At 40.7% G+C, this 16063-nt stretch overlaps 1 protein-coding gene across 6 annotated transcripts in view; it reads left to right on the forward strand.

The window, feature by feature from the left end:
• LOC140209516 (copine-8-like) overlaps window positions 1–16063 on the forward strand; it is a 669962-nt gene that overhangs the window by 100058 nt on the left and 553841 nt on the right. For all 6 annotated transcript variants that reach the window (XM_072277770.1, XM_072277771.1, XM_072277769.1 and 3 more), the window contains exon 3: window positions 7809–7855. In XM_072277770.1, coding sequence (XP_072133871.1) covers window positions 7809–7855 — 47 coding nt within the window. The remainder of the gene's footprint in view (window positions 1–7808; window positions 7856–16063) is intronic.

Below are 16063 nucleotides of genomic sequence, written 5' to 3' on the forward strand. Positions count from 1 at the left end.
GAATCCACTGTGAGTATTGCAGACACTGCCAATTGATTATTGACAATTCTGTCTTGACAAAGAATTCAATCCCATTTCTGTTGTGATGGTAGCAAAGAAGAGGCTATTCAGCCAACTCTGTCAATTAAATTTTGGGAATTCTGAGGATGTCAGTAACTGTGTTCCCAATTAATACCTTTGTTCCCAAGTCACCCAAAGTCATAATTTTCTGTCAACTTTCTGTTGGTAAAATATTTTTCAATGTCTTTATTATCTCAGTATTATCTTGATTATTACAGTGTTTTCTGTAGGTCTTCCAGGATTTGATCTTCCAGTTTAGCTTATCCAGAATCCAATTGCCTTTATTTTGCCTTACTCTAAGTCTTCTGTGCACTACCTTACTTTAGTTCCATTCTTGCAATACCTCAATTGAAAATTCTTTACCTTGATTTAAAGAACTTATTTGACCTCTACCATTATAATACCTTAGAATTCAAATTAATGCTAGATTTGTCTAGGTTTTGGAATTCCCTTTGTTCCATTTGATCCTACCTCTCTGGCTGAGGTTTAGTTATAGACAATAGACAATAGGTGCAGGAGTAGACCAATCAGTCCTTCGAGCCAGCGCCGCCATCCACTGTGATCATGGCTGATCATCCACAATCAGTATCCAGTTCCTGCCTTATCCCCATAACCTTTGATTCCACTATCTTTAAGAGCTCTATCCATCTCTTTTTTGAAAGCATCCAGAGACTTGGCCTCCACAGCCTTCTGGGGCAGAGCATTCCATATATCTACCACTCTCTGGGTGAAAAAGTTTTTCCTCAACTCCGTTCTAAGTGGCCTACCCCTAATTCTTAAACTGTGGCCTCTGGTTCTGGACTCACCCATCAGCGGGAACATGCTTCCTGCCTGCAGCGTGTCCAATCCCTTAATAATCTTATATGTTTCAATAAGATCCCCGCTCAGCCTTCTAAATTCCAGAGTATACAAGCCCAGTCTCTCCAATCTTTCGACATATGACCGTCCAGCCATCCCGGGAATTAACCTTGTGAACCTATGCTGCATTCCCTCAATAGCAAGAATGTCCTTCCTCAAATTTGGAGACCAAAACTGCACACAGTACTCCAGGTGTGGTCTCACCAGGGCCCTGTACAGCTGCAGAAGGACCTCTTTACTCTTATGCTCAATTCCCCTTGTTATGAAGGCCAGCATGCCATTAGCTTTCTTCACTGCCTGCTGTAGTTGCATGCATGCTTTCAGTGACTAATGTACAAGAACACCTAGATCTCGTTGTGGCTTCCCCTTTTCCTAACTTGACTCCATTTAGATAATAATCTGCCTTCCTGTTCTTACCACCAAAGTGGATAATCTCACATTTATCCACATTAAACTGCATCTGCCATGCACCACTCATCCAGCCTGTCCAAGTCACCCTGATTTCTCATAACATCCTCCTCACATTTCACACTGCCTCCCAGCTTTGTGTCATGGACAAATTTGCTAATGTTACTTTTAATTCCCTCATCTAAATCATTAATATATATTGTAAACAGCTGTGGTCCCAGCACTGAACCCTGCGGTACCCCACTGGTCACTGCCTGCCATTCCGAAAGGGACCCGTTAATCGCTACTCTTTGTTTTCTGTCAGCCAGCCAATTTTCAATCGGTGTCAGTACTCTGCCCCCAATACCATGTGCCCTAATTTTGCCCACTAATCTCCTATGTGGGACTTTATCAAAGGCTTTCTGAAAGTCCAGGTACACTACATCCACTGGCTCTCCCTTGTCCATTTTCATAGTTACATCCTCAAAAAATTCCAGAAGATTAGTCAAGCACGATTTCCCCTTCGTAAATCCATGCTGACTCGGACCGATCCTGTTACTACTATCCAGATGTGTCGTAATTTCATCTTTTATAATTGACTCCAGCATCTTTCCCACCACCGACGCCAGGCTAACCGGTCTATAATTTCCTGTTTTCTCTCTTCCTCCCTTCTTGAAGAGAGCGACAACATTAGCCACCCTCCAATCCACAGGAACTGATCCTGAATCTATAGAACATTGGACAATGATTACCAATGCGTCCACGATTTCTAAAGCCACCTCCTTAAGTACCCTGGGAAGCAAACCATCAGGTCCCGGGGACTTATCAGCCTTCAGACCCAACAGCCTATCCAACACCATTTCCTGCCTAATATAAATTTCCTCCAATTCGTCCATTACCCTAAGCAACACTCACAACATGCTGGAGGAACTCAGCAGGTCGGGCAGCATCCGTGGAAAAGATCGGTCGACGTTTTGGGCCGGAACCCTTCGTCAGGACTGTAGGGGCAAGGGGCAGAGGCCCGACCTGCTGAGTTCCTCCAGCGTGTTGTGAGTGTTGCTTTGACCCCAGCACCTGCAGATTATTTTGTGGTTACGATCCATTACCCTAGGTCTTTTGGCCACTATTACATCTGGGAGATTGTTCGTGTCTTCCCTAGTGAAGACAGATCCAAAGTACCTGTTCAGCTCGTCTGCCATTTCCTTGTTCCCCATAATAAATTCACCCGCTTCTGTCTTCAAGGGCCCAATTTTAGTCTTAACCATTTTTTTCCTTTTCACATACCTAAAGAAGCTTTCACTATCCTCCTTTATATTCTTGGCTAGATTACCTTCGTACCTCATTTTTTCTCCACGGTTTGCCTTTTTAGTTACCTTCTGTTGCTCTTTAAATGTTTCCCAATCCTCCAGCTTCGCACTCGTCTTTGCTATGTTATACTTCTTCTCTTTTATTTTTATACTGTCCATTGCTTCCCTTGTCAGCTACGGCTCCCCTTACTCCCCTTAGGATCTTTCTTCCTCTTTGGAACGAACTGATCCTGCACTTTCCGCATTATTCCCAGAAACACTTGCCATTACTGTTCCACTGTCATCCCTGCTAGGGTATTGTTCCATTGAACTTTGGCCAGCTCCTCCCTCATAGCACCATAGTTCCCTTTGTTCTACTGTAATACTGACACTTCCGAGTTTCCCTTCTCCCTCTCAAATTGTAGATTAAAACTTGTAATGTACAATTGGGTTATTTGTCGTAAAATTCCCTTTGTTAACCCACCTGTGTATTATCATGGGGTGGTTGTATAAAGTGTAATGTAGATACAAATTGCTTCTGAAATCACTAATCCTACCCTTTTCTCACCACCCCTTATTATTTGTCAGATGAGAATCCATAATACTTCTAAATACTTTTGTTGGTTCCCATCTAGAGTTGTCTGTGGCAATCTACTCTGCTTTCTTAATCCTTTGAATTAAGTATGAATTTGGCTGAAATGTCACAGGGGCACATCTGATCACTGCTTTTTGTATACTTACTGATTTTCATTTCCATTAACCATATTGCCAATGTTGAAATTCTGAACATCCAGAATATCATAGTTATTAATATTCTGATATCCACTTTATCCATCTTGCATGATTTTCAATTTTACAGTGTTTAAAAAAATTGGTTTAGTTCTCATTTTAAGATCATATTTGTTAATCCCTGGGAAGTTCAATATAATAAAACATATCTTAATCTTTGTGAAATATTCACAGCTTAAAATCCCATGATTACCAGAAACTGTCAGTTACTGATACTCTTTTTGTCATGTTGAAGAAGTGACTGATTAAGATAGAAGGAAATTTATTTAGCAATTTAAACCTGAAGTAATTCAAATGGAGGCAGCACCTTAGTGCTCTAATACCATTAACGAACTCTGGAACATCTTCACTCTGATGGTAATCACTATCAGTGATTGCTTCAAGCTAAAATATGACTGTGTATGTTACTCCCTATTAATGTCACGTCTTGTTCAATGATTTACATTTGGAAATGGATCTGGTTTTCACAGATCTTATTCATTTAATCCTCAGATCTAATCATTTCCACACAACCCATTTCGGCAATGTCTCTGATCCCTGACAACCACAAACAGAAATTTAAATTTCAGGCCATTACTTATACAATTTAAGTAATGGCTCTGAAGATCACTCACCCTTTTGTTTGCTATATTACATAATTGTAACACGATCTACCCTTTGATTAGTTAGCACAGGAAGGCCAAAGCTTTGTAATACATTTCCCCTCAGTTCAAATTGCTCATAATCTCAGCAGCTAAAACTGAGTGGGGAGGAAGTGCTAAAACTTGCTTGGGTAGATCGCTTTTCAAATACTGGGCTCAATGAACAATATGTATGCACAAATATTTTTATGCCCTTATGCTAATTTGCTAATGTGACACTTAATTTAGCTAATTTAGCTAGAAGAAAGCAGAGAGATATTGATAGGATGCAGAAGTGGGCTGAGAAGTGGCAGATGGAGTTCAACCCGGAGAAGTGTGAGGTGGTACACTTTGGAAGGACAAACTCCAAGGCAGAGTACAAAGTAAGTGGAAGGATACTTGGTAGTGTGGAAAGATCTAGGGGTACATGTCCACAGATCACTGAAAGTTGCCTCACAGGTAGATAGGGTAGTTAGGAAAGCTTATGGGATGTTGGCTTTCATAAGTCGAGGGATAGAGTTTAAGAGGCGCGATGTAATAATGCAGCTCTATAAAACTCTGGTTAGGCCACACTTGGAGTACTGTGTCCAGTTCTGGTCGCCTCACTATAGGAAGGATGTGGAAGCATTGGAAAGGGAACAGAGGAGATTTACCAGGATGCTGCCTGGTTTAGAAAGTATGCATTATGATCAGAGATTAAGGGAGCGAGGGCTTTACTCCTTGGAGAGAAGGAAGATGAGAGGAGACATGATAGAGGTGTACAAGATATTAAGAGGAATAGATAGAGTGGATAGCCAGCGCCTCTTCCCCAGGGCACCACTGCTCAATACAAGAGGACATGGCTCTAAGGTAAGGGGTGGGAAGTTCAAAGGGGATATTAGAGGAAGGTTTTTTACTCAGAGAGTGGTTGGTGCATGGAATGCACTGCCTGAGTCAATGGTGGAGGTAGATACGCTAGTGAAGTTTAAGAGACTATTAGACAGGTATATGGAGAAATTTAAGGTGGGAGGTTATATGGGAAGCAGGGTTTGAGGGTCGGCACAACATTGTGGGCCAAAGGGCCTGTAATGTGCTGTATTATTCTATGTTCTATTTTGAATATATGTTTATTTATTTATTTGGTGATACAGTGCAGTAACTGCCCTTCCATCCCGATGAGTTTACGCTGCCTGATTCCACCCATGTGACCAATTAACCTACTAATCCGCATGTGTCTGGGTTGAGCAAGGAACCTGGTGTAGTTGAAGGAAGCCCCTGGGGAGAACATATGAACTCCTTACAGACAGCGTTGGGAACCAAACCCAGCTTGTTGGCACTGTAAAGCATAACACTAAGTTCTACACAACCATGCCACCCCCAATGTCGAGCAATTGCAGTTCTATGCCAAGGTCTTAGGCACTCGAGATTTTTCATATTGATGTTGTTTTCAGGTGTTTATTTTTTGTCTTCTGCATTAGCATGCCAGTAGAAAAGAAAGCATTTTAGATTTTCAAACATTTATTTTCCAAAAAAAAATTAAATGTTACAGAGAAATGTTTGTATTCATTTTAAGAAAGAAATTTTAAATAATTACCACTTTTCAAGTAAAACCTTGATTATTTTGTAGGTCTTTAACCCAGTGCATGATTAAACAAAGATAACAAACAGGATGCTAATGATCCATGCCATAATGTGTTGAATGAACTAAACTGGTTAACTGAAACAGAAATGGGTGTAGAAGGAATCAAATTGGGCAAAGGACAACCGAACCAAAAGGTGAGGGTGTGGCAGACACGACAAGTTAACTTTCAAATAATCAATTCTTACACCATGGCAAGAGTGAGCATAGCAACAAGGTGCAAGGTAGTCATCCTGCATCAGCAAGGTCCCTCCCAAGCAGAAATTTCATGGCAGACAAGAGTTTTGAGATGTGAAGTCCAAGCTCTTCTAAAGATGCACAAAGAAATGAGCAAGGTTGAGGACCAGAAACACAGTGGTCAGCCACAGTAACTGAATGCAGCAGATGAGAGATACATAAAACTGAGTCCCTACTAAATCAGAAGAAGTCCAGCACTGCTATCCACTCTGAACTCACAGAGACCACTTAAACCCAAGTACACTCCTCTACGGTCCGGAGAAGTCTTGCCAGAGTAGTCTTCATGCAAGAGTGGCGGCCAAAAAGCCACTTCTCCGTAGTGGAAGCAAAGCCAAGGGACTATGCACAGAAACACAGGGACTGCTAAACAGTGGCAGCAAGTGCTCAGGACTGACAAGCCAAAATTTGACAATTTTGGCTCATATGGGAGGCGTTCTGTCCGTTGAAAAGCTGGAGTGTGCTACATGGCTGAGTGAACAGTGAAACTCAGTGCACGTTTCCTGCAGGTTTGGGATTGCATTTCTGCGAATGGAATTGATGATCTGGTCAGAATTAATGGAATCTTCAATACTGACAAGTACAAGCAGATTCTCAACCATCACATAATACCCTCAGAGAGGCGTCTGATCAGTCCCAACTTGATTCTGCAGCAGGATAATAACCAATGTCATAAAGAAAAGAATAACAAGGAGTTCTTCAACAGATGGTATGGCCTTCACGAGGCCCTGATCTCATCATCATCAAGGCAGTCTGGGATTACCTGGAAAGACAGGAGTAAGTGAGACAGCCAAAGTCTGCAGGAAAAAGACTGGCAAGTTCTTCAAGATGCTTGGAACAACCTACCAGCTGATTTTCTTATAAGACTGCATGATGGTGTACCTTAGAAAATCGATGCAGTTTTAAAGGCAAAGGGTGGTTATATCAAATATTGAATTGATTTAGCTTTTAATGTTTACTGCTCTTTATCATTTTTTCCTGCAATTTAGAAACTTAGTTATTTTGAAAGCATCTTTGCTTTATAGATTTTTTTTTTACATGTGCCTAAGACTTTTGCACAGTACTGTGAATACTAATATTTTGTGAGTTCCCAGGTATGAAGGATTCTGGTTCCAGAATTCTGATTCTGAACGTTCACCTGAGTGAGAACCTCATCATTGAGGTGTCTTTCCAATTAAGCTGTTTCAATAGGTCTGAAAGTGAGTTGATCTCGACGGGGATCTAGGTTTTGGTCACTATCCCCTGAACACCAAGAGACCCCAATTAACTAAGGTGAAATTGATGGAAGTCCTTTGGCTTCTCCTAGAGCCCAAGCAGTTCAGCTTTAAAGCCTTTACTTTTCTATGTCCTGCCCTGAGGAATGTAGTGTATTTTTCAAAGTTCAAAGTAAGTTTATTGTCAAAGTATATGTATGTCGCCATATACAACCCTGAGATTCATTTTCTTATGGGCATACCCAATAAATCTATAGGATAATAACCAACTTGGATGTTCAACCAGAGGGTAGAAGACAACAAGCTGCACAAATGAAAAAAGAAGAAATAATAATAAATAAATAAGCAACAAATATCAAAAAACACAAGATGAAGAGTCCTTGAAAGTGAGTCAATTGGTTAGGGAAACGTTTCATTGATTTGGCAAGTGGAGTGAAGTTCTCCCCCTTTGGTTCAAGAGCCTAATGTTTGAGGAGTAATAACTGTTGCTGAACCTAGTAGTGAGAGCCCTGAGGCCCCTGTACCACCTTCTTGATGGCAGCAGCAAGAAGAAAGCATGTCCTGGATGTTGGGGGATCAATCTGGATGGTGGCTAATGTCGTAAAGGGCATGCAAGTTAAGCTTAAGACATTGTCTCTGCAATGATGTTTGAAGAAAAATTTTGCTTGCAGACTATTAAAATAGCCTCTATTCCGTTGTGCTGTTTTGCCTTTTGTGACTAAATGCCTCTTTTCTTCCACAGTATGTGTTCTGTATGTGCAAGGGATTGAGACCATACAGTGGAGGGAGGTGAGTAGGAGCTTGCAATTTCTATTAAAGTATTTGTTGAGTTAAAATTAGATTGTATCCCAGTTTTCTTTTTGCCTTTGGACAATTTGTATTATGCTTGCTTAGCTTTGTAATTCCTCCATTGAAGCATAGCTCAAGTATCTGCATTATATTTCCAGTAATTGAATAACAGCCAAAAGCTATAAACAAGATCATTAAATTCATATTCACTTCCAAGGCCACTGTAACCATTGGAACAGCTTAGTAAATTAATACAATTGAATACTGGACCTGGTATTCTGAGGTGATTGTCCATCCAAGTACTGACCGGGTTTGAGTTGGTGTGGCTTCTGAAATGCAGCATTTCCAGATTAATAGCAACTATACAACAAAATGTCAAGATAGATTGAGCAAAAGTGAAAGATATTCCCAAAGAAATGTCAAGTTCCTAACATTTCATGTCCTGATACAGAGTTTTGACTAAAACATCAACAGTTCCTTTCCCCCACAGATGCTGCTTGACCTCCTGAGTTCCTTCCAGCAAATTGTTTGTTGCTGCAGATTCCAGCATTTGCAGTCTCTTGAGTTTTCCTTACATAAACCAAGAGAATAACTGAAGCTGTAGCAATTCTCACTGTTGTAGCTTATCGATTCATAATTAAAATGTGGTTTTGCATTAAAAATTATTATATGCCACAATACATGAAGAGCTGACGGAAGTCTTTGAAGCACAGATGAAAAAGTAAACAACAATATTAATCAAATTTTTTTTTAAAAGTCTTTAAAAAAAGGAATAACTAATGAAAGATGAAGTTCATGTTGGAGTAAAATTATTATTTCTAGAGGCATAAAGTTGACAGGGCAATGAATAAGTGCGAATGATGGAACAGTTAGAACAATGCTGAGAAAGCAAGAAACTAAAAGAACAAAAAGCCTTGCCATCTGGTGTGCATAAGAAATGAGTTGCTCCTATTAAAGACACTGTCTTAGATATGGTATTCTCTTCAGCGTAAACAACTGACACATAAGTTACTAGTTCTATGGCTAAGTAGATAATAAGTCTGAAATTCATTTTGTTCTAGTTCTAGCTTTCTCAAAGTTTAGGACACTAAATATCTGTTTTTTCATATTCTAATGGGTCACACATCACATTACTTCCACAAGTTGTAACCTTGCTTTAGTTGCTGTCTCATTGCCCACCAGTTTAACACCGAAATCAAATGTTTCTCTGCAAGTGCTTGACATTTACTGACTATATAAGAACATTTTATTAAAGTATACCAAACACTAGGTGACCAGTAAGTCCCACCAAACCTGCAAGTTTGGTGTTTTCTTTTTAGGGATGATCCAGGAGATGGATCTAAAAACTATACTCACTGCAGCACCCATTTCTCAAATGGAAGTGCATCCAAGTATGTTTTCATATGTGTACTAACAAATTTAAAATGGGTGTTTGTTAATAGAATCTGAGAGAAAACCACGTGTTTTTATTACTTTCCTCACTATTGAGTTTTAGATTTCACCTCATTTCACCATCATTCATGTACATAGGTAACAGCATTTTTAAATGCATGGAAATTGCAAAGCTTCTTCAATTGTACATACCACTAACAAGAATTAAGACAAAAGGAAGAATTTCTTTTTCTGTGCTATGACAAAAGATATGTTTGTGCTTTGAGAGTGCAATCATTTCTTTCCTCTGCCTTGAAAGGAATATCCTCATCCTTGAAATATATAGTTATGGACAGGTGCTTGGGCAGGAGACAGGTGAATGGACAGATTTATAAGATTAAATAGGTATATAATTATTGTAAAGCAATCTGTGCCCTTGCAGTGTGTATCTACACAGCTATGCAGTGAGTTATACAACTTCTCAAAAATCACCCAGGTTGGAAGCTTTCTTCAGGATTTTTAATGGTAATTCTTACTTGTGAAAAGATATTGCTGTTTCAAAGACAAATAAAGAGAGGATGATAAATGTCTTTCCACCATGTGTTTCAAATTGAATCAGAATTAATCTGCACAAGAAATTATATATATATAAAAAAAAAGTTGCATACGGGAAATGATGTTCATACAACATTAATTGTGCCCCCAGAGGCCAGAACACTCCCTGTCTGGCATGTCAAACTGAACTACTGAAACTAATAGTCAAGTGATCACTTTATAAAGTCTTTGATTAAAGAAGGCTAATCTCAGAGACTGGCCTTTAAAACAACTGTTCTCTCTTTTCAAAAGTATTGGCCTTGATGACATTCTTGCTCATGGAAATATCTAATGAGAAGAGAGGTGATGTAGTGCTTACTCAGAATGATCATTAGGTGAGTTACCCTAAAGTGAGTTGTGCCTTCCTAACACATCCTCCAAATTGTGGTAGCCCATCAGATTCAAGAAACGGATAGAGTTTACTCAGGGGACTTTGTTTAGGGAGCGGTTCCTACTTTGTGACACACTGCAGTTCCTCTGCATAAACCAGTCTTTGAACAACAAAAAAGATTCTAACCTTTGCTGATTCTGTTGTTCTGTTGCTTTGTCTACTCCTGTAAAAGAATGAGAAATATGTGAGAGCCAAGCAATTGCTCTGTTAAGCAACTTCCAGCTTGAAAATGCTCGAAGTGTGTACTGACAAGTTGGAGCATGATAAATGAATGATGTTTGTCAGCACTTGATATATTTCTACATCTGGCTCTGGGTCAGCCTAGTCAGAAGTTTCATGTTGGTGATCAATAAGACATGTTGGACCAAGTTAACCATGAGGAGAGGGTAAGCTGATTATTTTGGAGCCATCTTGTGTCATAATCATCCAGGTTGAGATCAGCAGGAACATAGTTCCATTGACTCTGAGATGTTCGCCTGATACTTTGGATGTTATTATGTACATAAACATAGATTCCCCTTGTTTTATTAAAAATGTAACTGAGCACAACCTTACTGTCGGTAAAGGACTTGATATAATCTAGCTCTACATCGAGCACTTCAGTTAGCATCTCTGCCATTTCTACCGCTAGAACAGCAGCACTGACTTCAAACCTTGATACAGTGAGTTCTGATTAGGGAGTGAGCTTTGCCTTACCCGGGATGAATCTAACTTCACTATATCCAGTAGTACAAACTTCAGCAGCAATAGCTTTAGTTGATGCATTACAGAAGAAGCAGCCCTCTTTCTTTTGAGCTGTAGGTAGCAGAATTGTATCAGTTTTTGGAATCTTCAAACCTTTAAGATCCTGAAGGGAAGAACACCACTGTTGTTACGCTCATACTTCTCTTTAGGGAGTGGGACATCCCGTCCACAAGTGTTTAAGGTCATCTCTCTTAACATGAAGAGTCGCTGGATACTGACTGAAGCAGAGAATCCAAGAGAGTCAAATAGACTATCGATAGTCAATACTATGCCATAATCCAGATAGGATCCTTCAGTATCAGTGACCTGGAAAGTAAGTGTGTCGGTAATGAGGTCGCATTCAAGGCCCAGATTGTGTTGCATAGGAGGGAGGTCCTGCCCAAGATCATAATTCTGTAGACCTTTGGCTATATCTTCAGATGGGATATGTTGCATGACCTCAGCTCTGTTGGATGTGATCTTATGCAGTTTGAGATTAGCCTGTGCCAAAATGTCTTGCAATGTTTTCAGCCAGCTGACTGGTTTTCCACTAGAAAATGACTTAAGACCATCATCAACACAGAAAGGCCTTTATACGTACCCCTGTGCTTCAGTCCCAAATTCCTTCTCTCCCTCAATAGCTGTCCTCTTAAGGCATGGATTGCCACAACTGGTGCGGGGCAGTTACTAGTCCAAGAACTCTCATGCAGTGCTCCAGAATCTTGTTGTCCAGTTGGTGATCATGAAAACTCAAGAATCTGAGGCAGCACCGATGATCCTCTCTCGCTAAGAAGCTGTGAAACATCTGTTCAGTGTCTACCACCACTGCGATGGATTCCATTCTGAACTGCATGACTGTTATTAAGGTCTGAACACCGCAAGAGCACATTGTTCAGTGATATGCCTTTGAAATTCACACTTGAGTCAAAGTCAGTTTGTATTTCTGCTGGATTTTGGGGGTGGTAAACACCGAAGTTGGACAAATACCAATTTTCTTTGTTGGAATTTAATAGAGTCACAAAGTCAGCATGATTGTCGTTTCTGTAGAGTCTCTCCATGAACTAGACGTAAACATCTTTCACTTCTGGTTTCCTTCTCAATGTGTGACTGAGGGACACGAGTTGACTTTCTTGTTTGGTAGGTGTTGTCATGGAGACCTGAAAGAAAGGGGTGCGACCCAACTGCATGACTTATCTTAGCTAATCTCTTTATTCATGATTCAAAGGAAGACCACATCTTCGATGGAAGGTGCCAGCGGATAATCATCTTCAGTGTTACTGAAGTCCAGCTAGCCTAGATAGGGTTGAGGGGAGGTAAGTATGTCAGGGTGCTCATCTATGTGAAATCATCTCTTTCATACAGATTCTACTCTCTCAGGATCTGAAATTACTTGGGTGCCTGTTCTCCAGACATTGGTTTTAAATGCGCTGATACTGGGCTGATGAGCACCATGGAGACAGACTTCACCAACTGTGACCAAACCCAGGTCCAGTGCATTGTGCCGACCATTGTGCTGTTCACATACCTTATGTGCATGGATGGTGTCTCTGCCAAGCACCAGGAGAATGTCAGCAGAATAGTCAAGCGGGGGGGATCTTGTCAGCAAATGACCACGTGCAGCTTCAAATTTCATGCCCGGTTTTGGGAATATGGCCACCCTCAATGAGAGTTGGCAAGGGCAAACAGAGCAGACCTCCAATTGTCTCCATCACAAATCCACTGGCTCTTCTTCCAGAACATGTCTTTAGAATGTATGGGGAAACAGAACTTTGGACACTGAATATGTCAAAGTATGTTGAGGCGTTGAGCTCATCTTTAAGTGAAGCATCATGGCCACTCACAATGTTAGGTTTTGCTTTGTAGGAAGGATTGAAGTGCATCTGATTCCACCTCCAGCCTCATTCAGAATTTTTCATTTGCGCTTGAGACAGTCCTCCATAACTTGTACCTGGTCTTAATCCTAGGTTACCAGACTTGAATGCCACAGATCTAGCCCTCAGCAGGCTATGAACAACCACTGATTCTCTTTTGTCTACCCTGTGTGTTATTTCTTCAAAGAATTCCAACAGATTTCAGACAAGGAAATCATTCTGGCTAGGCCTAAATTATCATGTACCTTCAAGAACCCTGAGATCTCATCCTTAATAATAGACTCCAACATCTTCCCAACCTCTGAAGCCAGGCTAACTGGCCTAAAATTTCCTTTCTTCTACCTCCCTTCCTTCTTAAAGACTGAAGTGACAATTGCAATTTTCCACTTTCCAGAACCATTTCAGAATCTGGTGATACTTGGAAGATTATTACTAATGCCTCCACAATCTCTTTAGCTACCTCTTTCAGAACCCTGGGATGTAGTCCATCTGGTTCAAGTGACTTTTCAGCTTCCCATGCACCTTCTCCTTACTGATAGCAACTACACTCACTCCTGCCCCCTGACACTCTCAGATGTCTGTCACACTGCTGTTCTCTTAAACAGTGAAGATGGACACAAAATACCTATTACGTTTGCCCGCCATTTCCAGTGGTCCAATATCCACTCTTGCTTCTCTTTATTTCTTATAAAGTATATCTGAAAAACACTTCTGGTATCTACTCTGATTTTTTTGGCTGGCTTAAATACATATTTCATCTTTTCTCTCCTTATGGTCTTTATAGTTCCCTTTAGTTGTTTTTTTAAAAGCTTCCCAATCCTCTAACTTCCCATTAATTTTTGCTATATTATAGGCCCTCTCTTTTGCTTTTATTCTCTATTTGACTTCCCTTGTCACCCTCAGATGCCTCATCCTCCCTTTAGATTACCTGTTCATTTTTGGGATTTGTCTATTTGCACCTTCTGAAATGCCCTGCAGAAACTCCAGCCATTGCTGTTTTGCTGTCATTCCTGCTAATGTCCCCTTCCAGTCAGCTATGGCGAGCTTCTCACACATGCCTCTGTAGTTCCCTTTACTCCACTGATATACTGATATACACCCTATCCTCGTTATATGTGTCTTCAGACTATACGGATTCACAGTTATGCGAGGAACCTATTTCTACCAAGGTCTTGTTATATGTGTCCAAAATTCACAGTTTTGCGGGGAGCACTGCCTTCCCGCCGATACAAGTCACGTGTGCACGCCTCACAGTCTCACTGTTGGGATGAGAAGCACCGCTTTCCCGCCAATACAAGTAAGATGCGCACGCCTCACAGTCTCTGTCCCGCCACTCTTACGTTGGTTTTGGCAAGGTGTGGATGCGCAATCTTAAACGTTTGTTGGTTTTACCTACGGTGCAGTGATTTTGTGCTTGAAATATTTAATTATGCCTCCTAAGCATCCAATGTCATGTCTTGGGTCGTCAGCTGAGCAGCAGAGAACCACTTTAACACTTGAAAAAAAGTTGGAAATTATAAACAGCACAGCATCTACTGCCGGGAACAGAATCTTGCCTTTGAAGTTCTTTTGTTGCTTGACAATGCACCAGCCCATCCTCAACATTTGGAGTGCACTCATCCTAACATAACAGTGCGTTTCCCACCACATAACACAACATTGCTGATTCAACCACTCGACCAGTGTAATCCACATTCAAGGCGTACGTATTTTTTTTACGGCGAACTATCTCTCAGATGCTGCAAGCAACAGACGATTTTGAAAATCCTGGGAGTTTACCAACGGTGAGGGAACGGTGGAAGTGGGAACACAAATGGCGATGGACATGGACCCAAGTTTACAACGGAGTCAGCATTTCAGTCGTTCCCTGCAGTCAATCCTTCTTCCCTACAAGTAAATTTATGCTGAAAAACAGATCCTGCTAATCAAACAACCGTCACCACTTTATGCAAATCGCTTTAATCTTTCCGCTTCCGGCAGTTCTAAGAGTTCTGTGAGTCTTCCTTCACCCCTTGCTGTGCTTGATATTATCCTGACGACCACAACCGACCACCTTATCTATATAAAGCTGTCCGACACCACAACAACCACTCATCTCCCGGAGCGAACACACCTGCCACTGTTGGTGAGTACTGTACACCAGAGGATGTTAACTTTCTATGATTTATTATATTGAATATTACCTTAAATTGATTAAATATAATACAAATGTTGTCTTGTAGTACTGCTTTTGTGTCATACTGGTATAAAAGTGTGAATAAGTTACAGATAAAACATATTTAGGAAGCCCCCTGGAACACATCCCTATTTTCTCCATTTAAATAATTATTCACATTATGCGATTTCACATTATGTGTCAACTTTGAGGAACGTATCCCTCGCATATAACGAGGGTAGGGTGTATCTGACTTTATCTTCACCCTTTCAAACTGCAGGGTGAATTCTATCATATAATGATCACTGCTTCTCAAATCTGATTCATTACACAACACTCAGTCCAGTATTGCCTTTCCTCTAAGTGGGTTCAACCACAAGCTGCTCTAAAAAAGAACTGTCTCATGGTTATTCTACAAATCCCTTTGTTGGAATCCAGCTGCAACCTAATTTTTCCCATAGACCTGCGTATTAAAATCCTTCATGACTTCTGTAACATTACTCTTATTACATGCTTGTTCCATTTCTCATTGAAATTTATATCCAACGTCTTGGCTGCTGTTCGGGGGCCTGCATGAAACTGCCATCAAGGTCTTTTTACACTTCCAGTTTCTTAACTGTACCCACAATGATCTTTTGATCCTACAACATGACACCTCTTTCTAAGAATTTGGTTTCAGTTTTTATCAACAGAGCCAGCCCACCCCCTCTGCCTATCTGCCAGTTCTTTAAATTTAATATGTATCCTTGGATTTTAAACTCTCTACTATGATCTGATTTCTGCCAGATCTCAGTGATTAGATTAGATTCAACTTTATTGTCATTGTGCCAAGTACAGATACGAAGCCAATGAATTGCAGTTAGCATCTGACCAGAAATGCAAAGAATAGTGTTATTTACAAAATAACTGCGAATAAAAAGTAAGTGCTACAGCACATAAATATAAAAGTACTGAGACAGTACAATATGGGTGCAATACTGCTTAGCGCTGTGATGTGAGGTTCAGCAGGGTCACAGCCTCAGGGAAGAAGCTGTTCCTGTGCTTGCTGGTGCGGGAGCGGAGGCTCCTGTAGCGCCTACCAATGGGAGGAGAGTAAAAAGTCC

Source organism: Mobula birostris, chromosome 14 (assembly GCF_030028105.1).
Source record: "Mobula birostris isolate sMobBir1 chromosome 14, sMobBir1.hap1, whole genome shotgun sequence".
In the NCBI taxonomy this organism is placed as follows: Eukaryota; Metazoa; Chordata; class Chondrichthyes; order Myliobatiformes; family Myliobatidae; genus Mobula; species Mobula birostris.